This window comes from Podarcis pityusensis (assembly GCF_964106645.2).
Source record: "Podarcis pityusensis genome assembly, chromosome: 1".
NCBI classification, from domain to species: Eukaryota; Metazoa; Chordata; class Lepidosauria; order Squamata; family Lacertidae; genus Podarcis; species Podarcis pityusensis.
This window is the reverse complement of record NC_138028.1, coordinates 93433398-93460282: the sequence shown is the minus strand read 5'-3', so window position 1 is coordinate 93460282 and position 26885 is coordinate 93433398. Positions and strand designations below refer to the sequence as shown.

The 26885-nt window shown below is 41.6% G+C and overlaps 1 protein-coding gene across 10 annotated transcripts in view; it reads right to left on the bottom strand.

Annotated features, from left to right (window-relative positions):
- KALRN (kalirin RhoGEF kinase) overlaps positions 1-14894 on the bottom strand; it is a 509101-nt gene extending 494207 nt beyond the window's left edge. For 4 of the 10 annotated variants that reach the window (XM_081004642.1, XM_081004657.1, XM_081004658.1 and 1 more), the window contains exon 1: positions 14598-14874. In XM_081004642.1, coding sequence (XP_080860768.1) covers positions 14598-14601 — 4 coding nt within the window. In that variant the 5' untranslated portion in view covers positions 14602-14874. Of the gene's footprint in view, positions 1-14597 lie in introns of all 10 variants that reach the window. The other 6 variants (XM_081004659.1, XM_081004660.1, XM_081004643.1 and 3 more) reach the window with 4 other exon arrangements.
- Between the last annotated feature and the right edge of the window lie 11991 nt (positions 14895-26885).

Genomic DNA, 26885 nt, shown 5'->3' with positions numbered 1-26885 from the left:
TTAGTGAGACCATGCAAATGTGCATGCCTCCAGTGAGGAGCTTAGACACTTTGTTCTTCCCTGGTCCTTTTTTACTGTTGCAAGGCTAGTTCTTGGCTACATACCATGGTTAGTGGTGAGAGAGCTTAGCCCCAAGGCCTAGTTGGGATTGCACACTATGCCAAACCTTGACTTAGATCTACAAAGCCCTATAGAAAAAATGACTAGGGAGGAGAAAAGTGGCTGAGAGCTCCTCTCCCAGATCTCACATGTTTGAGCAGTCTTACTAAGCCATAGTTTGCTTTACCATGCCTATTCAACTCAGTACATAACACTGTGCAAACCAGTTCACTGTGACTAGAGCTTTTGGCAAGAAACAGGCACTGAATGCTCAGCATTACCAAAGAACACGACCCGTTAACATAATAGCAGCTAGCCTTTCCTTCTGATTATAAGTTAACTTTCATTGAAGAACCTTAGAATAGATCAGGTCAATGTTCCATCTAGTCCAGCATCCTATTCTCCCACTGGGCAACCAGATGCCTATGGGGAACCTGAAAGCACTGAGCTATAACTAGAACTATAAGCTGTCTCCCGCATAACAAAAACAATGCCCTACTTTCAATGTCACAAAGGTTCCAGGTGGAATTCAACATTGTGCTCTTCCGATTGTTCCATCTGCATAAGCATTCTTACTTGGTAGACAGAACAATACCTCCTCTCTCCTCCCCCCCCCCATGGTTCTAGGGATTCTCCTGATGCCCTCAAAGCCAAATTCAGGGACATAGGGGTTGTGTAGTGGGGAGAGAAGAGGGAAAGCCTTGTTCTGCAAGTGAAAGTCCTTGAGAAGTCCTTGAGAAGGCAATACCAGAAACATACTTACTGAGCAGGAAGATGGGATATACATGGAATGTCAAGTGTCTTATTGTCAGTTTTTCCTCTTATTAATCATGTGCTCACTCACAGGACAATTAGTGTTCTGTTTCCACACATGGAAGTTATTACCCTGAAATTACAGCAGTTACTACCACCAGTGAAACTGTATGGCTTCAAACCATGAGAGTGTGCTTGGCAATACAAACCATTTTAAAGTTTAGTGTCACTGATGCTAATTAATTTATTATTATTATCATTATCATCATCATCATCATCATCATCATCATCATCATCTTGCCCTTCACCCTAAAGTCCCAGGGTGCATGGCAACAATTAAAACACAATGTTAAGAACAGTTTTAAACAACTTACAATCACAAAAGTAAGGTGGGTACAGCTCAAGTGTCAAAAGCCAGGATCATGTAGTAATAGTGGTCATGTAAACAGTTATGATGAATTAATGACACCAGAAGCCAGGGCTGGCTCTATCATGAGGCAGAGTGAAGCAACTGCCTCAGATGGCAGATCCCAAGGAGCAACACACCTCCTGTGTCAAATAAGCTAGCCTACTCTGCACCTCCTAAGGTAGTCTGCTGCCCTCAGATACAGTGGAATATATTGTCCCATTAGCAGTGTCAGAGTAAGATTCAACTGCCAGTCCAGGCAGATTGCGGGTGTGGAATTGGGCAGAAGGACCATCTTGTCCTTCATCTCAGGCAGCAAAATGTATGGTACTGGCCCTGCTAGAAGAATTCTGTCATAACCACTGTCAAAAGACAATTGGGCCATACTATTGCAAACTACCTCAGGACAAACATGAAAACACATTAACAATTTGGAGTAGGATTTTCATCTCCATTAATACCAGCACAGAAAATGGCTTTATTTCACACTGACAGCAACAACTTGAATGTAGTCACTTGTCACTCTAAAAGCACAAATAGGGTTCAGTAGGGACAGCAGTTTTGCTGTTGTTCACAAATGAGCACTTAAATTATTGAAATATTCTTTTGTAGCAATCACTTATTTTTCGATAATTACTATAATAAATGTTTGCATTTATGCTGCAGAGCAAAATACAAAGTCATAAAATTAATAAACAGAAGTATGTATAATCTGTCTATCTCCTTCATGGGCTGGTGCTTTTAACTATTCTAGGGCAAGGGTTTCAAGTATATTTCACTTTGGGTATATCAGTCAAAAAAGCTAAAATGCAGCACTTAGGATGGCTCTCAGTGACAGCTTTTAACATGAAGTATCAATAAAAAAGACCATAAATATATATGAAAAGGTCAAAAAGAATAGGCTTTGTTTTCTTGCAGCATCAGCAATCCTCCACAAGTAAATTCAATAAAATCCCCATACTATCTACTTCTTGAGTAGTTCTATTGTCTTCAGTGGAAAACCTCCAAGACATGCAGTTTTTATTCCACAGTTTCATTGCCTTTACAATTGCCTAACTGGTAGCCGCACTATAAAAACAATGACTTTTTTCATAACAGTACATACTCCTGATGAATTATCAATACCTTTCTATGGAAACAATTGCGAAGGCCTTGGTTTAAGCGGCACATACCGTATTTTTCCATCTATAAGACGCCCCCATGTATAAGATGCCCCCTATTTTGGGGGACTCAGATTTAAGAAAATGGGGGGAGATTGCCCAGACTATAAGACACCCCCTAATTTTTGACATTATTTTTTTTTTGGGGGGGGGGGGGAAACGTAGTCTTAGACACGGAAAAATACCGTAATTACCAAGAACACCATGCTTGCCAGGTTTTATATATCACATAATTTATTTAATAAGCTACATTTGCAAAGTAAGTTAAGACATCAGCATGCAAGAAATGAAGAGATCTGGCAATTCTGAGAGGTATTGGATGGTTATGACCTATCAAACACAGAAGAATTTGGTTCTGAGCAAATAAAAACAATAGGATTATGCTGAAAAGCTACAGTCCTATGCACACTTGGTAGTAAATCCCACTAAATTCAGCACAGTTTGTTTCTGTAAATAACCCTTCCACAGTTCTCCCAAGCTAGATTATGAGAAGAACTGAATAGAAGAGTACCAGATAGGTCCTTGAGAGTGAGAGGCAACATGTAAGGCCTAACTAGTAAACCATAACAATAAGTCTTTAAAAGCACTACCAGTGTTGCAAAGTCTTTAAGTAATCATGAGCTGGACTCTGCTAGCTTTGTGAAACAAGGGAAGATGCCTTCCTTCACATCTTGCTTTTCTGAAGGAATCTTGGCAATGCAGGACACAAGGCCTCCTCACCTAAGGGAGGCATCTTGGCAAGCTTTTGGGCACAGTTTCATGATATCCCTAGCAGAGATGCAGATTGCAGTTTAAGGGCCAAGGGGGGAAAAGCCATTCTGGATGGTGAGGGATTCCCTTCAAATATGAGATTTGGGAAATGAAGCCTACTTTCTGCAATAACCTACTTTGATGTCATGCCAGCACTATGCAAAAGCCTTTTTTAAATTTTCTTAGGCATGTTAATTTGTGTGTTTTTACTGTTGATACTTGGGTTTTAGCCTGTTCTCTTACTTGCTATTTGATTTTATCGTTGTTGTTTTATAAAGATTTTATTATTGTTTATTTGTGCTGTGTTTTTTATATTTTACTGGAAGCTGTAAGATTGTTTTTGAAGGATGACGTATAAATACTTTAAAATAAATAAATAGATGAATGCTTTAGATTTACTGGAGAAATAACAAGGTGATTACATAATATCAAATTTCTCTAGGAAGCTAGTAATAAATATGGTGTAAGTAAGGGCAGATGCCATGTTGGACCAAGAAAGCAAAACACATGAAATAGATGAGAGACTTCTAGAAACTTGGTCAAAGTTCAGGATTTGTCCATCATGCTTCCACTGCATGTCAGTGAGCATGGAATCAAAGGCAGTCATCCGAGTAAATAGCACCCCTTCCAAGTTTATCCCACTTCTCCTCAGAACCCTTTGACCTTTTTCTGTAACTGCTCACATCCATTTTCATTCAGTTTTGTCCTGCAATGGACAGAGCTTTGCTGTTCATGCTTAGCTACTGTACTGATGCATATACATATGTGGTTAAACCAATATTATTTCACGTTCTGCCATTTTAAAATAAATGCTTAAATACTGATGCATATACATATGTGGTTAAACCAATATTATTTCACGTTCTGCCATTTTAAAATAAATGCATAAATACTGATGCATATACATATGTGGTTAAACCAATATTATTTCACGTTCTGCCATTTTAAAATAAATGCATAAATAAATAAAAATCTCTCAGTATCTTTGTGATGCTCTTGTATATATATCGGCACCTGAACACCATTTATCCTTCCTTGTTTTATGGATTACCATATAGAAACTGTATGGTTTTTATTGTTTCATTTATACTGTGTCCTGCCTTAGGTGCACAGTGTGATGAAAAACGATTAACAAAATCTATAGATAAGTAAACTATGTGCCTTCCTGAAATGCCGCTTTTGTGCAAACTGGAGCATTTCAGGAATGCAGTGGCACAGCACAGTGCCACTGCCACTTACCTGGGTGGTACCAGGCAGGGCAGGATAGTAGTGAGGTCAGGGCTTCGCAGGCACACTGGTGCAGTGCTAAAGGGCTTCACACAGCCCTAAACTCATCTTGCCCTGCCTCAACCCCACAATAGCCACATAAGTGGCAGTGACACAGCAGTACCCCACTACCTCAGCAACACCTGGTGCCATGACACACCCCAGTATTTCAAAAGCAGAAAAACCACAGTATGTTGATGAAACATGTATATAGACTGATTTACAGAGGAGCTGTGGGGGAAAAGAAAAACCTCTCAGACTATGCCTAGAAATAATGGGACAAACTGAAGCAATCATGGGACAAAGGGGAGTGTGGATGAGCCCCTAGTCAGAAGACTGGGTAGTATATTTGCTCCAGGTTTTGCACAGTGCCACACACAGCTGACTGCCAACCTCACCCACTTTCGCCAAGAGAAGTAGCATACTACTGAAAATATGCAACCAAGATAGGGTAGGATTATCCCACCCTAAATGCAAAATGGAGCTTTGATAAAGTACAGCTAGATTTTTATTTTACATGTGTTGCTCATTGAGTGACATTTATATGTAGCTTCTGTAAAATGCTTTTTCTATTAAGCTGTAAAATGTAAATTTGGACCTCAACTGTACAGAACAGAAAGTCTCAGGAAATGGTATAACAACTTCTTTCATTCTGCTTAGTTTCGATGAAGGTAGGATTGATTGACAATCTTTATTACGCAACAGCAGTTGTTCAGTGGCCTAAGGGAAATAAGCCTGAGCTCAGTTCCAAGTAGACAACTGTCCAAATTACAGTATAGCATAATCACAGTTAAACCTTTTTTGACAAGTCCCACCAGTGGGGCCAAGAGCCTATAAAGCAGAGTAACATGCTATGCTTTGAACTGATATTCTTAGGTCAAGTTTATTTACTTTCTTTTCACACTAATATTCCACCATTCTCCAAGGAGTTCAAATCCTCATACAACAGCAACTTCCCAACAACCCTGTGTGGTAGGTTGAACCAAGTTGTCTCTCTTCTGAGCAGGGATTTGAACAAGGGTCCACAGGTTTGCATAAAGTGTAAGCCAATTCATGTTAAATGTTCTTGAGAAAGTCTCCCAATACTGGAGTGCTTTCTGGAGCAGAAAGTCCTTGAACTAAATGTATAGGAGTGTAAAGGTAAGATAACTCCCTTTAAGTTCTTCTAAATCAATTTCATGCCAAAGAGAACCAATATATCATGAGATCATTGGAAGCAACAGGCAGAAATTGCACCAACATTTCTCCATTTTCAGAGTTTCATTCTAACTTGGCTGAAGTATCCAGAGATGAGCCTGGCACAAGGGTTCCACTAAGGACATCTTTGTATTCAATCAATGTGAACCAACTATGCAGCAAGATGGTAGATAGAGTGGGCAGGCTGGTTCTTTGCCTTCACACTCTGTCCCGACTATAATATTGCTGATTACTGTTAATATTACTGAAGCATAAAGGGCATGCACTGAGCAGTACTTCAAGCACAATTTCAGAAATATGAACGTTCCCTTTCATGCAAGGGTGGGGGACCCCTGCATCTGGAATAGGATAGGCAGAGGTGTCATGGCAGAAAATTGATACATAAGTCAAGTTATTTGTCACTATCAACATGTGTTATTTGTGCCAATTCCCATTCACTGGAAATATCACCACTGATGCTCAACAAAGTGTTCATCTGCACACAGGGAAGATACCATGTACGGTATATTTGAGATGTGAATTTCTTCCTTTGAATTGCTCGCTGGCAATGCAAAGGATCTTTCTCTTCAAATGAGCTGCTCCTTCAAAGGAAAAATGTTCCTCTGCATCATCTGATGTCATTGTGACATCAGATGATTGACAGTGCGGGCAGCTAGCTACAAACACAATTGAGGATTATACTTTATGCATCTGATGAAGTGAATTCAAACCCAGAAAATCTTATGCCATAATAAATTTGTGAGTCTTTAAGGTGCCACAAGACCTTTCATTGTTTTTGATCCAGCAAATCACAGTCTTTGGCTAAGTCCCAATTCAATCAGTGGGACTTAGGTTACTCACAATCAACAGAAATCCCATTGATTTCAATGAGACTTAATCAAGATTACAAATGCAAGGCTCATATCAATGCAGTTATGAGCATGTTTTCTTAGAACTAAATCTTACTCTCTTTGCCATGGCTTACACACTAGCAGGGCTGGCCCAATACATTTTGTTGCTTGAGGCAGAACACGGAATGACACCTCCACACACACATCAAGGTACATAGTACTAAAGGCTGGTCAAGTTATTTTGACACCTCAGCCAATACATCCCCAAAGCATCTCTCCCTGCATGGAAAAATACAATTTGCTGTCCTTTCATGACATCTAACTACTTTCAGCTGCCTGGGGTGACCACATCACTCTGTCTAATGGTAGGGCTGTTCCTGCTCACAGGTGGAAGTGCAGAATTCCATTACTTTCCTTTCCAAGTAGTTGTGCATGGGATGGCAACACAAGAACAAGCTTTTTCTGCAGTGGCTCCCCATTTGTGGAATGTTTTCCTCAAGGAGGTTCACCTGGCACCTAAAGATATATAATAAAGGTGCCAGGTGAAAACGTTCCTGTTCAACCAGGCCTTTGGCTAATTAGTATTCTATAGGCTTTTAAATGTGTTTGTGGGAGGGGGGGTGTTGTTATGTTGTTTTGGTTTTAACTATTTATTTGTGCTTTTGCCTTGCATTTTTATCTTGTGAACCGCCCTGAGATCTTGTGATGAAGGGCGGTATACAAATTTAATTATTTATAATAATAATCCAAAACATGCCTGTGAGAGAGTAAGTCCAACTAAATTCAGTGGTGCTTACTTCTGAGTAAATGTGCATGAGAGCAGACTGCCTGTCACACAGTTTCTGATTGGCTGGATTGTGTCCTGCATTTATAGGCATGTATGGCAAGAATTCAAAAAAATCCTTCTTAACCACTAAATTGAACAGTGAACACTGTTTTATTACCACATGCATTCACTTGAGTGTGCTTGTAGGACATTAATTTCACACATGGCTGGGCATAAATACAAACCTGGTTTCCAATTCACCCTTACAAAAGATGTGTCAATTAAAAAAAGAAAGAAAAAGTTTCAGTCTTGAGTAAGAGGGCAAAAAACCTCAGTCTGCAGATATACTGAACGAACTGCATCAAGTCTACCAATTGTGTAATTAATTGGTTTTAAAAGATACACAATGATCAGGAAAATAACATGTATCTTAGGGTGGACACGTGAAAGCAACCTAAAGAAATCTTAGAGATTAGTGGCCTAAAAGTGATAGAGATGATGCCTTTCTAACAAGGCTATGGATACTTCAAGACTACTGCTTTTTTGTGGGTGGAGTTCAATTGTGTGCTGGTAAATTCAAGTTAGGTTATTAAAGTGGATTTGGTGCTCTTGCAAAACATACTTCTGCTTCTTCTTCTTTGAAATGGCTTTTGTGGCAAGGGAAATGATGAGGAAATGCACTGACAAGTGTGGGATAGAAACTGTTTGAAGCAATGTCACATAACTTCCCTACAATAAAGCAGGATGAATGCTCAATAAACAACCAACATTGTATAAATTCCCAATAAACTTTGGGGATTGAAGCCTATTAAATTTTACTACAGTAGACCCATTGTAATAAATGGACCTAAGTTAGTTGTGTTTATTAATTCCAATAGACTTACTCTAAGTATGACTAACACTGGATAAAACCCTGTGCAAACAAATCAGGACAAATCCTCAGTAAACAGGTCATCCAGGAGTGACTTATGTGCTGCAGTTAGTTTCGAAAACCCAGCACATCTTCAGATTTGCTGAAGTACAGATGGTAAGATTTTGCCATTGCTCCCCTCCAAAAATGCTTTGTCTGATGCATTTAAGATAGCTGCATTAAGAATGACCTGAAAACTTGTAAAATTCATTGTCAACAATGTGGTTTCACTGAACCAGAACAGTGCAACACTTATTTGTTTTGCTGTTTGAAAATCCACAGCAGATACTGTCTGACACCTACAGGCTACCCAGTGTGGGCAAAATAAAATTAGGCGGAGTGGAAATGTTCCCAGAAATCAACATTCTCAGTTAAATGTAATTCTTACAGTGGTGACTAGCACACTGATATGTCAGTGCTCCAGACACCTGCAAGCTAGACTACAATAATGATTTAAATACTAATTAATGCTGCTTTAAACATACTACTAGAGTCAGCACAAGAGAAAGAAAGATAACCATACAAAATTTGCAATGGTAGATTCAAGTCTCCAAGATAAAGGTACTGCTTCAATTACATCTACCTTGTTTTGCTGCCATAGTTGCAGCTAACATCCTTAAGGAAGCTATTTGAAAGGGCCCTCAAAAGAGGATATCCATTATTAGTTAGATTTCCCTCTTACACACACACAATTTTTCCATTTCCGTCAAATTTCCATAGACCTCCTCTTCCAAACAACCACCTGCTTAGCTGCTACATATCTCTGCATCCTTACTCTAAAAAGAAAATTGTGCAACAATTAAAATTAGAAAGTTTTAAAAAATACAAATCTTTAATATTCTGGACATTACATGCTAGGGGTTAGTCTCTTTAACAACATGCCTGCTACAGAGAGAAAACCAGAGGGGAAAATCTAGAAGGTGATAGGACTTTGCTGAATGACTAGATTATCCTTTTGTAACCTTGTACTAGTCTCAGTTGACAAGTCCAGAAAAATCTAATACTGCATAAGGAAAATAAATATGGGTCAGGTGTATTATAACAGTTTAAATTACAGGTCAGTGTAGGTGGGACAGATTAAAATGTTCCATGGAGCCTAAATTAAGGCTGATTCTAGATAGGGGCTTAATTTGTTACTAAAATATCACAAATGGATCATTAACACTTATTAAAAATTACTGGATTTCTTCAGAAAGAGTAAGTCCATATTAAATGGGGCAAAAAATATAGGCTGGGATTTTGATGCCAATGACCTCATGTGGGCACTACAAAAATGTTCCCATAAAAAACACCTTCTGGAGCCCCCCCAAGGATGTTTTTTGCTTCCCACTATAAACCATAGTTGTCCCCAAAATAAGACCAGAAAGCAATGCTATACAGTATAGGGCTCAGCTGAAATATATTTTGCAAGCATTTTGCAGCTCCCCCCAAACACCCTGTGTCTTCAGTGAAGATGGGGAAGAGGGATTTTAAAGGATGTGGAATCATTCCTATAACCAACACTTCCTATAACCAACACTTCCTGACTTGCCATGCTGCAATAAAACCATCATAGCCGGAAAGACAAGCGTAACTGTGTTGCCAAGACAACTGGGGACAATACTCTGCGTCTTACTGCACTGCTATGCTACCCTATGGTGGTTCCACAGTAGCACAGATATACAGGGAGCGTCACTCCAGTTCCTTAGCAACAAGGATACACCCCTTCACAGCAGTCTGAGCTTGATTGGCCTCAGTGACATCACCACATAACCAAATCTCACTGGTTATGGACTGCTGTTATGTCACTGCATTCTGTAAATGAGTCCTGACTGGTTGACAGAACACCTGGGGAAGAAACAGTAGCAGAGCAGGACGTTTAGAAGGTTTCAGACAATAGAAAGTCCTCTCCTTTGGGGGTGAAATTTCAGCACAGTCTTGATACTACAAAAGTGTAGAACAGTTTAAGGGGAAAAAATTATGAGCAAATAATATTTTAACCATGCATTCGAATAAATGAAAATGAATGCCACATTCTGATTCTGGATTTTGAGGCAATGAGTGAAGTAAGTCTTATGTAAACATACAAAGGAGTGGGTTGAAAGAGATTTCATTTTAGAACTAATTCAGTAAGAGGAAGGAAGAACTACTATTTGAAAATTCAGCACTAGCAAATTGGGACAAACTCCCTAAAGCATAGAACAAGCCACCTTGAGCTTTGAAAGGGCAATAGGTGCAGAGTAGAATCTCTTAACATGCTTCTGCAGTGAAAGGCTAGAAATTGTTAGATGAAGGGGAGGGTGAATACATTTGTCACCACATTGCTTACTCCATTCTTACTTTTTATTATCAATTTCCCCAGAAGGTCAGCCTGGTGCCTATAGTAGAAAATCGCATAAATTTATTGGCCTAATGCCAATGGAGTTAATGTTGCTAAGCTTATAATTTATTTTCAAAATCTAAACCGACAATGCAAAAAAAATGCAAGTTAAACCAGCAGGAATCTTTGCAAATAATCACTGTGCATTAGTTATATATGGAATTTTACATGGGGCCACTGCCTGGGGAACTATCAGCAGAAGCTTTAGATCTAGTGATGGCCCATTCTTATACAAGATGTGTAGAAGAGAGAATATCAACAGCTGCAGCTCATCTCACCCCTACATTGCAAGCCCCCCTCTTCTAAAAGTCTTTATCCTGCCTTTCTCTCCCAACAATGGTGCCTCTCCTCAAGGCAGGGATATAAAAGTACAAAAGTCCTATCTACTTTTATATAAGCCTATGTTCCTCACCGGAAGGCCCTTGTGGTGGTGGCAAGCTACACATTGTGAGCTCAAATTATTAGTTGAATGGGTGAGGGGGAAATGCTGCTGCCCCACCCAAAAAAATAGTGTCTCCAGTCAGACCACTTGCCCGCACATTTTCCTTTTGGAGGAAGCCCAGCAAACAACCTAATGAAATGGGCAAGAACAGGTAGAATTTATATAGCAAGGAAGGAAGGGAAGAAAAGGAAAAAAAGAGAACTATATCCAACACAAATAGAAGGGGGTGGACTTCAGTAAGTGATCCACCGATTAGTAAGCAATTGGAGTCTCTCATAACTGCCTCTTGCTACTCAAGCCCTGTGGTGGGATGCAGCTCAATCTATGCTACTTGAAGTCTGCGGACCTGTTTCAATCACATGTAGCCAATGCAGTGTCCTTCATGTTGGACTACAACTCCCATTAGCCTCCAGTCAATAAAGCCAATTGGTCGGGGATTATAGGAGTTGTAGTTTACAATACCTTGAGGGCATCACATTGGCTGCCTTTGGTTTAGAGAATACTGAGTTAGACAGCCTGTCTCATTTTAAGATCACTTCCTATGTTCTCACACTAGGCCTTTATGCAGATGTATAGAGGGAATTGTAAAATTAATGGCAGATCCCACAATCTACTCTGGAGTTTTGGTACAACATAAATCCAGATTCTATAACGCTCTCCAGTGACTTGATGGAAACTTTTCAGGGAGTGAGATGAATTAATGAGTGCTATTCATTCCCATTATCAATCCTTATGCCTCCTTTTAAACATAATTTTATTTTTTTAAAAAGCTTTATTCAGTAACGTAAGGGTGCTTTTTTTGTTTACTTGTACAACAGCAAATAACCACTTCTAAAATCAGCAGTCTGTAGTTACTGCGCCTTTTCTAAAGGCTAGGATGTATAAAGGAGGTGATTATATAAATAGGACCAATATAGGTTGCTGAAGAAGGGTGCAAGCTTTGCTGATTTTACAGAGCTTTCAGTTTCAAAACACAGCATAATGTCATAAACTTTGTTTTCATTCCACTCTGTCCAAGCAAGCAGGTTTTGTAAAACACTAAAGTTTGTAGCCATGAATGTGGGATTCATTTAGTTCAGCCAAAACATGTTGAACAAATAACTCCTACTCTGGAAATTATTTTTTAACGTGAGTAGCCTATTAAGATTCTACATCCATGCCTAAATACAGGGGAATGCCAGTACTTTACCACATATGCATTTCTAGGTAAGTAATGATGCCTGTTTAAACACTAATAGGAGTCCATGGAACTGCTGTTAAGTCTATACACACCTTTCTGTTTTAACTCAAACATTAAACTTGCTATCCACTCTCCTAAGAATTACCTTCTGACAGCCTAATCTGGTCCCTCCTCTCAGATCTGGCTATTTGGTTTGGAACTTCTCATTTAGATTATTGCAATGCACTCCACTTAAAAATGAATTGGAAGAATACTGTAGACGGTTAATAGGTACAGCTTTCCCTATCATTGCATCTCAATGCTGGGGGAAAGCAGGACCAGTTGAATTTCTGCCTGTATGATTAATTTGTTAAATCATTCAAGACAAAAGCAGCCTTCATGATGTAATCAGCTTTGGTTAGGGACTGCTACTTCAGTAATTAGAGCCAATTAATTCATTGCTGTGCAAATGAAGAACACCTTCCAACAGAATCTAAACAGCACAAGATCTTCACAGGATATACCTAATAACTTGGAATGTGGCTTTTGGCTCCAATGACAACAAATCTGAAAGAAAAGCAGAAATCTGGCTGAACATGACCAGGAACACATGCTCATTGGATAAGAGCTATTCAGCATGAGGACATTATAACTTGATTGCCAAATTAGTAAATGTGAAGCTTCAAGCAAGTTACTAGGATCCAAAACACCTTTTTGAGCAAAAGAAGAATTTACCTTGCTAAATACTCTCTAGCAGTGTGTGTGTGTGTGTGTGTGTGTGTGTGTGTCTGTGTGTGTCTGTGTCTGTATATATATTATTTTTTTATATATATAATTTGAATTTGCCATGTTCTCTAAAAATATTCTTTCAATTAGGTTGAGCTGCCAGGCTACAACCAAGTAAAAGCTCATTTACCTCAATGAGATTTACCTTAAAATCTCTTGGTACACTGGGAGACAAGGCAGCTGTGGCTTCTCCCACCCCAGTCCTTCATCAGTCCTTTCATCTCAATCCCTTCACCCGATCTGACTCCAGGTGTGCTTCAAAGGAGGTAGGGGGAGGGGGGAAATGATCTAGGATGGGAACAGGCAGCAGAAGTCATGGCTGCCTTGGCAGATTTAAAGTTATAAGAACGTTATTCAGGTTTGAACGCAGCAATCTTACAATCAGATGAACAGCCTGTTCAGCACTCGGAAAAAGGGCAACGCCATGAGGCAGAGAACTACAGCTAGTTTATACATCTTTTTATGTAACTTGATTAAATTAGTAAGGCCCAGGTGGATTCTAGGACTAAAACTGCCTGATATGAAACATTACCCATGCAACTTCCAATTAAGCACCTGCCTAAGCAATTCTTACCATTATTTGTAGATGCTCATCAGTTTGCCGAGTGTTAATGTACACTAGTAAAAATGATTACTTTGTAAAAGCCAATGCTACTTTTTAAAAAATAAAAAAGGTTGTTTTGAGTGTGTGTTAATTATCCACTAAAATTATACGAATGGCTGGCCAGATTAACAGGTTTGACCACATAACTGAGGGTTATTTCCTTCTTATTTTGACTTACATGGGAGCAAATCCCACGAAGTGCAATGGAGCTTACTTTCGAGTAGACCTGCACAGGACTGCACTGTTAAGAGTCTGGTCACTTTATCACTTATCAACTCACTGCCCAGTGGACAAAGGGGCTGTAGCTCAATAAGAGACTATCTGCTTTGCTAGCAGAAGGTCCTGCATTCAATCCCTGGCAATTCCTCCAATTAAAAAAATAACTAGGTGGCAGGTGATGTGACAGACTTCCGCCACCCACAATAGACAAAACTGGGCTAGTGATGAACAAATAATCAGATCTGGTAGCATATAAAACAGCTTATGTTTCTATGTAACAGGCCCTCAGAAACTATCCCTCAGGCTCATTTTTTTTTAAAGCTAGGATATTCTGTTTAGATTAGGATATTCTGAAAGATGGTCCTTTACAACACATTAAAGCATTTTCTAACACTCATCATAGCTGAAGTTTTAAAGATTCCAAAATGTGCCAGAGAAACAGACTTTAAGAGTCTGTGGCCGTTGGACAGTGAGCTGCTATGAAGATAAGATGCCAAGGTGGAAAAAGAGGTTCCTATATTTTAATCATCAGGCAAAAGGAGAGTATCAGCAGCTGTGGCTCTTCTCACCTCTGCAAGATAAGTGGCACCCGTCAAGAATCCAGCTTCTATATAACTATGAAATATATGGCAGTCAAATCCCCTTTGGTATATGGTCACTCTGTATGAGGAAACTTTCAAAATGCAGCACAGAGGTTAAGCAGGAGAAACTATCTCACAGTGCAATCCTCTCACCATGTCCACTCAGAAGTACGTCTGATTGAATTCAGTGGGTATTACTCTCAGGTAAGTGGGGTTACGATTGCAGCCTTAAGGAAGAGACTACCTACAGGAACTTAGCATGTGGGGCAAAGTCTTCCTCCATTCCCAAATAAAGATCAAGTTGACTTACCCATCCTCTGATATTTTCATCAGCTTCAGTCTTTAAAAATCTCTGCCATTAAAGGTTGGTTCCCTGAACCACATCCACTTTGCAATCATTCCGGGGGGGGGGGCACAAAACAACCCAAAATGCCCTTGTAGAAATTCTTTACAGAGGTGGGGAGGGGAGAGAGAATCTTCTGAGCAGCCAATCAAGAAGCGTTTGCCAAGACTGTACTCCATAGAAAGCACATTCAGCTTTGTATTCAACAATATGCTCTACTAATAGTTAACATAAATCATTAGGGTAACTTTACAACATAAAAGACCAAACCATTTAATCTGGATTGTTCTTTTATATATCCCCCACTTTGCAAGGTTGCCATGCAACTGACTTGTAGCTAAGCAGCAATAAGTAAGTGACGATGCTATTGCTCCCTCTAGTGTAAATATGCATTATTATTTATTAAATTCATAAAAGTCTAGAAGCAATAATTTACCATCCCAGCCAGAAGGAAACAACCATGCATTCCCCAAAGACCAGAATAATTATTTATAAATAATTGCTGCACATTAATAGGTTTGCCTGCTGTGTTTTTCCTGGTGTTTGGGGTGGCCCCCTCTTTGAGAATGTTTCTCTGTGTAAGTTCACTGACACTTAAACAAGTAGTGCTGACATCCATATAATGGGCCAAGTGCTTTGTAAAAAGGGATCAGATTCTGAGGTAGCACAGATCTGCTGAATTCTGTAACTGGGACATCTTTCACCTTTTCAGTAATTTCCTCCTTTGGCACACAGTGAGTACATGGACTTCTTCACCTTTTATAGGAAGACGGTAGTGGGTGGCAGTTTCATTACACAGTGTGCAAGATAGTTCTTGCTGCACATGTGTGCAATTTAACAAACAGTCCTGTGAACCATCTGCTTCTCTGGCCATGCTATGTGATGCTCTTCCTTCAATGTGCTTCTGAAAGGCCTATCTCGGTAACTAGCAAGCAGAGAAAAAGTTAGAGCCTAGTGCACTTCCTCTAGAGAAGGTTCTTTTACCGTTCGTGTTAAAGCTATGAATTAGGGACTTGCTAGTTCACCTTAGCAATGAATGAACTGGCTGAGTGTTGTGCACAGATCTATATTTTATATCAGCCTGACATATTTGTATGTTACAGTAGGAGTTGTACTGCTACAGATATAACCTTAGGTGGCATAACCTACATGCATCTATGGGTCAATGAAACTAGCTTGATAGGAATCAAATCAAACAGATACTTGGACTGTCATTGGATCTGTAAATAAATGTTGTAAAATTTGCCTCTGGTGAAAAAATATTACACCTTTTGTTACCTATGGGTGGAAAAGTTGTGTGTGCTGTTTTGTGATAGCATAGGGTATACCGTATTTTTCGCACCATTGGACGCACCGGACCATAGGACGCACCAGATCATAGGAGGGGGAGAACAGGGAAAAAATTTTTTTTCTTGTTCTCTCCCTCTAAAACAAGGTGCGTTCAAGGTACCTAATTTTTTTTGGGGGGGGGGAAATAAAGAAAAAGAAATTCCCTCCCCAGGCACGGGGCAGGCGCGGGGGAAGCCCGAGCTTCCCCCGACCCTAGCCCCCAGAACAGCCTGCTATCCGCAAGCCTAGGGACCCGAGCCGGTCTCCCCAGGCTTGTGGAGAGGTGCGCGAAGCCCGGGCGCGCTCTTCAGTGTGCACCAGGCTTCGGAATGCAGGCAGCTCCGTGCCACCCTCCCGAGCCCCGCGCGGCTTCGCGCCGGGACCGGGAGGGTGGCGCGGAGCTGCAGGAAGCCCTGGAGCGCAGGCAGCTCCGCGCCACCCTCCGGAGCCCTGTGCAGCTTTGCGCCGGGATCGGGAGGGTGGCGCGGAGCTGCAAGAAGCCCTGGGGCGCAGGCAGCTCCGCGCCACCCTCCGGAGCCCCGCGCGGCTTCGCGCCGGGACCGGGAGGGTGGCGCGGAGCTGCAGGAAGCCCTGGGGCGCAGGCAGCTCCGCGCCACCCTCCGGAGCCCCGCGCGGCTTCGCGCCGGGACCGGGAGGGTGGCGCGGAGCTGCAGGAAGCCCTGGGGCGCAGGCAGCTCCGCGCCACCCTCCGGAGCCCCGCGCGGCTTCGCGCCGGGACCGGGAGGGTGGCGCGGAGCTGCAGGAAGCCCTGGGGCGCAGGCAGCTCCGCGCCACCCTCCGGAGCCCCGCGCGGCTTCGCGCCGGGACCGGGAGGGTGGCGCGGAGCTGCAGGAAGCCCTGGGGCGCAGGCAGCTCCGCGCCACCCTCCGGAGCCCCGCGCGGCTTCGCGCCGGGACCGGGAGGGTGGCGCGGAGCTGCAGGAAGCCCTGGGGCGCAGGCAGCTCCGCGCCACCCTCCGGAGCCCCGCGCGGCTTCGCGCCGGGACCGGGAGGGTGGCGCGGAGCTGCAGGAAGCCCTGGGGCGCAGGCAGCTCCGCGCCACCCTCCGGAGCCCCGCGCGGCTTCGCGCCGGGACCGGGAGGGTGGCGCGGAGCTGCAGGAAGCCCTGGGGCGCAGGCAGCTCCGCGCCACCCTCCGGAGCCCCGCGCGGCTTCGCGCGGGGGTCTGGAGGGTGGCACGGAGCTGCAAGAAGCCCTGGAGCTCAGGCAGCTCCGCGCTACCCTCCGGAGCCCCGCGCGGCTTCGCGCCGGGATCCGGAGGGTGGCGCGGAGCTGCAGGAAGCCCGGGAAAGCCTGCATTCGCTCCATAGGACGCACACACATTTCCCCTTCATTTTTGGAGGGGAAAAAGTGCGTCCTATAGAGCGAAAAATACGGTATATCATTCTTCAAGGTTAGTCTTCCGAATTGAAACCATGTGTGTTTCTGATTTAAACTGAAATCACTACTTGCCTGGTTGGTTTATTCTATGGAGGTTGGAAACTCTGGCATTTGTGGGGCTTGTACTTTGAGGGGGCTTGTACTTTGAGTGTTGTCTCTTTAGAGACAACAGCCACAGATATATACTTCTCTTTATGCAAATCAGCTATAGAGACTCTCCTTAGAGTTGGCCACGCTGGGGAAATCAATTTAAAGCAAGCTATGATAAAATCTTACATTGGAGTTTGTTGAATTAATTGATAGTTGGGTTACTTACTATAGTTCTTTTGGGAGCCATGGGGCCAGGTGGCTACATGGTAAGGAATGGGACTGGAAAAGAAGAAATAACTGTTTGCTTAAAAGAAAATATAGAAGGGCAAGTCTTTTGCAGCTTATCATGTTGGCATTGAAAACCATGATGCAGGAAAAAGAACTGGATAGTAGCCTGTAAAACACAGTGAATGAAGCAGTGTATCCTGAAAAGTAATTTATGCAAAGCAGGACATTAGCACAGAGAAGGAGTCAGACCACCATGGAATTAAGAAGCAAGTTTGCTTTCATGCTAAGCACAGGAATGAAATGTTGGAGAACAGTTTTTTCTCCAGGATCAGTTGGCAGAGAACTCTTGTATTGTGCTAGATGGCAGGAGTTGTGGAAATGGTAGTGTAAGGGTGGCCTCAAAACCCACAGTATTCATCCCAAACCCTACATGGGACCAGGGTTTGATCTGCAGCTTATTATCAAGCACAAGGTAGTTCCCAGAGTGTTGCCTTTCCCCCCCTCACTTGTCTGTCCAGAGCTGTTCCCTCACATTTTTCCTTGAGCCTGCTTCTTGAACTCAGGGTAAGGACCAGTACTGCCCCCATGCTGGGTGACTTACCCTTATACAAAAATCAGACCCAAAAAGGAATTCCTTGTAGACGTAGCCTATGAGATTTGCCAGGAATCTCAGAATCCTGCTGTTCCTAGAAGCTCTAAGTTCATTACACCACCTTCTCTAGGATGATGTCTTCTCTATATCAGGTGGGGTTGACCAGGAGAGTGGTACTGGTCTCTGAACTATGATAAGGTAGCTAATGCACCACTTTCTCTGCTCTTCACAGGCATCTGATTCAGCCTCTATCCCCAGGACCCTCTCCTCCACACACAGGGCTTGGTCCATGTCTCTTGGCCCTTTCTCCTTTTATCCATTTGTTCAGAACCCAAGAGCATCTCCCTCCAGCTACCCATTATAGGTCATATTTCACAGTTCTTTCACCACTGGAAACTTTTTAGTGAGCAATTAGAGTGACACAGAGAAAGAAATGGACATCTATCGTATACAGAAGTGCAGGAGTAAATAAATGCTGGTGTGCAGGAGCGAATTGTAATAGTCCCCCTAGCCATGCTTCCAACCAGAGTCTAAAACACGAAAGCAACTGCAAGGAGCTTATAAGTAACTGAACCTCACAGCTGATCCCTACTCCCATTCCCAAGTCAGAGGTGTTAGGAATCTTGAGAGAGAGGCACTTTCCAGAGTTTGCTCTCTTCCTGCCCTTTGAGGGACTGGCTTTCTGGAGAGCCGAGGTGGGACAGTGGATATGCTGCTTGTTGAAGTGTTAAGCATGCCTCCACCTATACTCAAGCTGTATATTTGTGAATTCAAACATTACAAAACGCCATACAGTGGTGCTGTCAGGGTAGGACTTTAGGGCCCTCCTCATCAGAAAGAGCAGGAGGAGCACTTAACGTAGCAGGGCTGGCTTACCACATTTTGAAGTGTGGTATTACCATTTTAAGGAAGGGGGCTGGCTCCCCATAAGACCTTTAGTCCAAAAGGCTAAAATTATCTGGCTGTATCACTATGCCACAAACCTCCAGAGATCTCCTTCCAAAGGAAACAAAATCCAGATAGCTGTTGTACCCCTGGAACTTCTCACTGCTTGGGAAAGTGTGGTGGCATAACAATATAGTTACAGTGTACCTACTACTGACATTACCTTATATTGGCATAACCTGCAGTTAACTACAACACCACAAGCTTGCTAGGAATGCAGCATCTAGGAATTTGAAGTCACACTAGGCCTTTTCAGACCTTCCCCTCCATAAATAACATGCAGGAAAGAATGGAATTGTGTTCCACACAGATCTCAACATCGCCATATGCCACCAGCCCCACTTTGAGATCTCTGCAAAGACAGTTAAGGCCTCAGAAGGGGCCCTTCTGCGCTTACAGGTGAACATACATAGGAGGTGTTTTCAGTTTTTCATGTGGAACAGGTCTGGGAATGGGGACAGTGGGCATGGTCTTGTCCTCTTATACATATTAGCTGTACAGGTAGAAGGGACTGATGAAAGGGGCTTGTGTCTGCAATAAATTCCTGCAAGTTTGCCTCATTTATTATACATTTTTGTTACAGCCGGACCAAATGGTTTTATAACTTGGGGAAAGCATACATGTGTTTTTATTATATTATATGTCATTATTAAATCAGCAATATTTGTTTTCTATTCCAAGGACTAATAAAATTAAACAAGTATCTACTTTAACTTCCAAAATCAAGGCCTCTAATATGACCTGCCTGTCTGTGTGTTGTTGCATCAGGAAAAAATGATAAGGACCAAAGCACCTATGTTTTGGCAACCCACTGTTGTCTCAGTCCTACATCTGCCATGGACTACCTCACAGGACTGCTGCAAGCACTGAGTTAATATATGCAAAGTGCTTGAAATTAATACCTCTTCCTCCTCTCCACTAGGAGAGGATTTAGACATGTTTAGAATAAAACTGCCCACCATGACATTTCCCCCGCTTTCTGTAGTCTTTGGAGGTCACAAATGAATATGGGATATTAGATGGAATAATTTTTCACACATTCTGCAGAGGGATGCCCCAATTCTCCTCAAGTGTACATACAGTTGACAAAGAACCATAGCGGTTGGCAGCCCCCTAATGACCATTGCAGGTATGATGCTCCAGTCTGCATGTTTAAGTATACATGGCCTTAGAATTGAGGTGATTTTCTTTAAAGATGCTCAGTACGTCTTCTCTCCATGCCCTTATCATATGTGGAGTTCAATAAGTTTACCCTCCCTGCATACTGGAAAATCCACCCCCCTGGGGTATTGCAGCCTGCTCTTCAATACAGAGGCACTTTCCCTGTGTTCCACACCACCTTCTCCATTCCATACTGTGCTGCACACAACAGCATCTGGCCCATTGTGCTGAGTCCTATTAATATGCATTAGTTTAAAATATTTGAATATAAATGGTGCACCGTGAGCTTTTTGATAAAGCCAAAGGACATGCAAGTTCAGGACCTTTCTCTGCCTTTCTGAATTGAACATTAACCCTGACTGAAAATTTCAAAACACCAGGAATACATATTCAAAACGTATCATTGTCTGAAATTTTGGCAGCCTTCTTATCACTGTACAACGAGCTCTTTGGAGAATTACAGTGCAGTTTGGGTTTCCCCCCACCGCCAAATATTCATGGACAAAAAGGTTGTGAAGATTAGGTTCCCAAAACAACAGAACCATCACTAGAATCTAATTAAAGCTATTTGTCAGAAGCATCTTTTAAAATTCAACAAGGCTCTGTAGAAACCAGCCTTTAACTGAAACTAAAATTATCTTGCCCTGGGTGTAATTAGTATAAGAGGGATTAATGAGCACATACAATTACACATTTGCTTTCCTACTCAGGCTTTGCATTTTTAGTGAAGAAAGAAAAATAAGTCACTAGGGTGGAGGAAATGCAATAAGCAGAAGAGATAAGTACATCTTGCTACAGAGCTGCATAGCTTGGTGAACACAAATTACTGCTACCTTGGATGGCAGCTCTGGCAATACTCGCTTTTGGTTAATCAGATGTTCTTAGAAGTAGGTCTTTAAATTTATTCTTGGCTGTTGACTTTAGGAAAGAACCACAACTGCAGTTTGCAAATTATTTTTCCATTTTTTATTATGTTTACATGAATCTAGGTTTAAGGTGACCAGCCAGCTCTCGATTCCAAAGACAATTAATTGTTGTTGTTGATGATGATGATGATGATGATGATGAAAAAAATTACTTACTACTGGGGAGGTTCAAGTGGCATAACTATGTAGACCACGAATGGAAACTAGTGAATCAAGGGTGGACAATATGCAAAGAAGTTTAGTATATGCAAAAATAAACACACAGAGATTCATTATAGAATATGAAGGTCCCAAGGCATGGCCTGAGAGCACATAGTGGAGCTACCTGCTGAACTGAAGTCAGTTTGAGTCTAGTCAGTGCCTAAATGGCAGGCTACCTGACACTCCCATGTATGCTACCTTGAGTTTGTTTCTTAGTTTATTAAATTTATATCCAACCCTTCCTCCCAAAGGGAGCCCAAGGCAACAAACACATGTAGGCAAATTTCCATGAAGGAAGAGAGGTGGGATTTAAATGAATTTTAATACATAAAAATAAATGAAGAAATTGTTCACTACCTATCTTAAAATGGTTTCCTTGGTGTTGCCAAAGAGCCACATTCACAAATTACCAAAGGAAAATAATAATAATAATAATGTACTATCATGTGGGCTGTAAATTTTACTGAATTCTCAAATTCTGATACTGGTTGCTTGCCAGTGCAATTTTGCTAAGTAGGCAATTGATAGCTGCCGACATCCATACCTTAACTAGGCATTTTAGCATATCTGTGTGCTTCATTGAGTCCAATTGCTTGTACTGTATAGATAATTACTTTGTTTCTAAAAACAAGTTCTAACACAGCAGAATTGTGCCCTTATGTATAGAGCCTTGTTTAGTACTCTAAAATGTGTTCAGGATTTTTTGTGGTTCATCTTTGTTTTCCTTCGTGCTGCAGCCAATCCAGGGAAGGTGATGTAATTTTGTCACCTGATCTTCCCAAGGAAAATGAACATGCAAGAATTGGTCCTGATGAAAGAGGAACAGATGTCAACTACTTGTAGTGGGGAGAGATGAAATGGTAAGAAGCTAGGGGACATCCTAAGAGAGACTACAAAGCCATGATAGAATTAAAAAATCCTTACTTCTAAGAGAGAATGGGCCAAAGCATAGAGGTCCTCCCCCCCCATTATGCTTCTTCAGTTCTGTGTGTTTCTTTACAAAGCCATAATAGCAGTTGTGTCTTCAGAAGAGAAGGGTCAAAACTAGATGTGCTTATACAAATGATCAGTATGCAAAACTGTATAAATTTTGCATGCAAGATATATCTGACTGCCTTGCTCATGTTACATGTCTTGTATGGCTACTGGTGTTGAAAAAGTTGCCCATCCCCTAAAAACAAACTTGCAAGTGTATTTAAGTCTGGAGCTTAATCCAGCAAGCTGTTGTGTTTGGCAGTCTCCCCTTTTCCCCCACCCCCAGAAAATCCTCCTTGTCCTTGTTAGAGCTTTGCAGATTTATTCAATCACTGAAATTAGATAGAGGAAAGAACCTTTTATGTCCTTTTAATGCCCTTGGCTTGGGCTGAATCTAGTACTAGAAACCTCAATTTTTTCACTGAAATTTGGGATTCTCTGTTAAGTCCCTGGATTTTCCCTGAAATCAGCATAGATGGTAAACGCTTACACCCAAAGTTAGAACAAGCATACAGCAAAAGTAGAAGAAAATATAATAACTGCAATTCAGCATGTCAGTCATGTTCAATACTTTCTGCTCCTCCATGAACAATGGGAGTGGTTTGTATTCAGTTTTCTTGTGGGAGTAAATGGTGGATGCGACCATCTTTTTCCTTATAGCCCATCCACAGAAATATGCTTTTGGCATATTGGGTTTTGGGTAACTACTTCTAGTTCTTTATGCCACCATCTGGAAGAGCAGACAGAGTAACTTGCCTAGTTTGAATGACCGCTGGGAGGAGCATAGAAAGAAGAAATGACACAGTGAACTTGTAGCAGCAAAATCGGATGCCTTCATTTGCCCCACATGCAATTAAACATGTCTCTCCTGTATCGTTCTCTACAGCCACAGCAGGTGCTTCAACTCTCCAGCAATAGCTACAGTTGTTTAGCCATTATTTCTAAACTGGCAAGATGAGGTGAAATAATGCCATGTTCATTTATAAAATATAAACAATGGCTGGGTGATAATAAGGAAACCCTCTACCCTCAGTACCCTCAGTACCTTAAGGTACCCTCAGTACCTTAACAAATATTTCCTGAGTATATGGATACGCACTGCAACACCACAAATGTCTAATTATACTCTTACGTCCTTATTTTGGTATTTTCACAGCAGGTAAATGTAAGGGGACACCTGTTCATAAGCTTGCTTTACCTGCTTTAAGAGTGGTATTTGCATCAGATGCTATGGTTTTGTTCAAGAATTGCCCCAAAAGTGGTGGGAGAAGTCACCTTGTAGTAAAAAAATAATGCTAATATTAAGCATTTAACTGGTGTATATTTGGTTATATACTGTAAATGTTCCATATAATGTTGAAGAATCATGCATTAGAGGTTTTGCCATGACGAGTGGTTGCATTTGCACCCGTGGTCATTATGGACACTTTAATAAATTCACTGCACAGGAATTTGCAGTTCTTCCAACATCAACTTAGGCTTGAAAGTTTGTAATTATGGCACCTACATTTGGAGGAGCCTTGTTGGTATTACACTGGTTTTTTTAAGAACCCTTCAATCCATGTAATTGGGAAGAAAGGCTGGCATTTAACTGTAGGGTCCCAAAAGCTAACAAGAACAGCTAAATACCTTTCTTTTTTCCAATTTCCCCCAACCTTCTAGTCTGAATGACAGAGTGCTGTCTTCCACGTTGTTACTTGATTTCACTGTTTTCTACCCACCATCTATAACCCCAACCTTGTGCACACAATTTTGTCAAACGCTTATTGGGGTCCTTTCAATCTGCCTTGCCAACAGTGCAACCTATTACTTCTCTTTTTCCAGTCTTCACTCCAACTGCTGAAAATGATTGCCCCCTCACTTGCCCTCCTCCCAGCACTTGGCTTCTAGTCCTTTGATCTTTTTCTTTGCCATTCCTAGTAAGCAACCTGACCCTTTCACACCTCCTCTCTCACTCATTTCTTCCTCATCCTTCAGTCTGGCTTTCATCTTTTCCCTTCTTTGTTCACAAGCTCCCCAGTTCTTCCTTTCACTTAAGTTTGCGTCCTTCCGCCTCCTCCCCCCCCCCCGCTAAGAAAAACACAGGAGCCAGAAAATGTCACCTTTAAAATTATTGTCCATTTCCAGCAGGTACTACATTGAAATCATTTTTCTCCAAGACACACTGACACAGCAGTATTTTTAGCTCCAGAAATAAGAATTTAAAGCATTAAATAGAAAAAAGCAGCTATAGTAAGACAGCCTGTGATATAACCATTTCACATACTTTTATATAATATTGGCTAAACGTGTGAACATGAATTTGTCATTGCATACAAATTAATTCTAAATTACACACAGCTCCATTATCAATTTGGTTGCTTACTTTCATTTCAAGAAGTGGATGTGGAAGCACGGTACTTTGTGCAACTCCACATTTCTATAAATATGTGATGAACAGACATTGTGCTACCTTCTGTGATATGGCTTAGCACAGAACAGGAAATAATGAAGAATGATTGCGTCTAAAGAACTCTGTGCCCTTAAAACAGCTTGCCTAACAATTTTCTCTCCTCCGCCTATCTTTCAGTACATAGGTACAGAGAACATTCAAAACAGTACATTCTCACTAGCGCTTTCGTGATCTCGCCACAGCAGGGATCATTCACATTCTCAAAGGGGGGGACGGGACATTAGATTGCTTGCCATACAACAAAAGGGCATCCCTGGAGGTCTCAGCAAAGCCTGTGACAATGTGTTCTCCACTATTGCTTTCTGGGGACTACAGTACCCATGGTATTTGGATGAGTAGGCTGCTCAGTAGCATAGATCACACTATGATGCCATCAGACACTATTGGCCAAGAACTGAGAGGCCTGTGGTTCAGAAGTGGAAACAACTATGCAGAGCCTTGTGGAAAAACTGCTGCACAAGAGGCAGGGAGGCAAGCAGAATCTGTTTTTTTTTTTTAAATGATATTTATTAAAATTTTCAAAAATACAGAAAGTAAAGATTAAAGTACATTCAAAGCCTTATTTTCATACATCCACTTTCCGGGACTCCCCCCTTCCCCCACCCCTACCATATTCCCCTTTCATATTGTTGGCTCCACAAGCTCTCAGTTCTAATTGAAACTTAATTTGTTTAGACCATTATTCGAATTTAAAATTTATACACTCCTCATCAATACCCCTAATAAAAGACAAAAGTTCTCTCCCCAGGGCCCACCCCATTTTCATTCCACAATTTCCCTTTTTTTAATGATAAGGACACCCCACACAATAGAAATATAAGAAATAAGAAATAAAAAGTATAATAGATGAGAAAGAGCCAATTCAAAAAAAAAAGTTGACAAGCCTTTGGATTTTAGTTCTCCCCCCCCTGTCCCCGGTTTAATTTCCCCCTGACCACCAAACCATGTTATCTGCCTGGAATTCTTAAAGTCCATAAATCACCTATTTCCCCCAACTCCTTGCTGGCTTTTTCTTTTTATAATTATTTTTTAAGACATTTAACTTCAAATCTTTAATAAAACTCCCCCCATTGTTCTTTCCAAGTTGTAGTCCAATTTCCTCTTGTTCCGCTGCTGAAACGTTCTAATTCAGAAGTTTAGTAACTCTGCAGGGATTATTGTTATTCAGGAACAAAAACTTGCGTTCAGTCCCTTCCTTTCTTCAATAGAAAATTCTATTGTCTCCTTTAGCTGAACACCCTGTAGACAAAATATTATTTCCGTTTTGCAGCTTTCCCAGAAGATAACCAGTCCTGTAAAATTCCAATGGTATTTTTCCACTTACGACCATCTTTGTAATGTCCCGAAATTCCTCTAGGGGGATTGTTGTAACTTTGTTTTCTCTAGTCCAAAAGTCCGATTGTTATCCATGTTTTCGCCATTTTGTATCCAAGTTTTAACGGGTTATAGCAAATTATAGCAAATTTAACCAGCAAAGTTCTCATAATAAAATCCTCTCTGCTTTCCGACTTTGACAGCTACTTTGACAGCTGTCAAAATCTCCGACTCTTTTCACCAGGCTCTCTCTTCAATCACCCCGGTTCCCGGGGGGGGGGTTACGTTTCCCTTCTCCCTCAATTCTTCCTCCAGCACAGTTCTTGTAGTTCCCCATCGTGGAATTCTTAGTTTTTATCAGCAATACAAATCTTTTTGGACCTTGGTTTCCCCATCCTTGTTTTGGAAGGTTTACAGTAGGGAGGGGGACTGACTTCCTTTTTGGATCCCCCCCCGCTCGTGTCCAATCCGGGAAAAAAAATTCTTTTTTTCTCCTTTTGAACCCGGTTTCCAAATTACTCACGGGTTGTTGTTAAGAAGTCCGAATTTTCAATAGAAGAAGTCAGCGCTCTCCGCCGGATGGCATGCGGCTTCGCTCGGCAGGGATAGCAGAGGACTCAAAGCACCACGCTTCTCCCCGGCA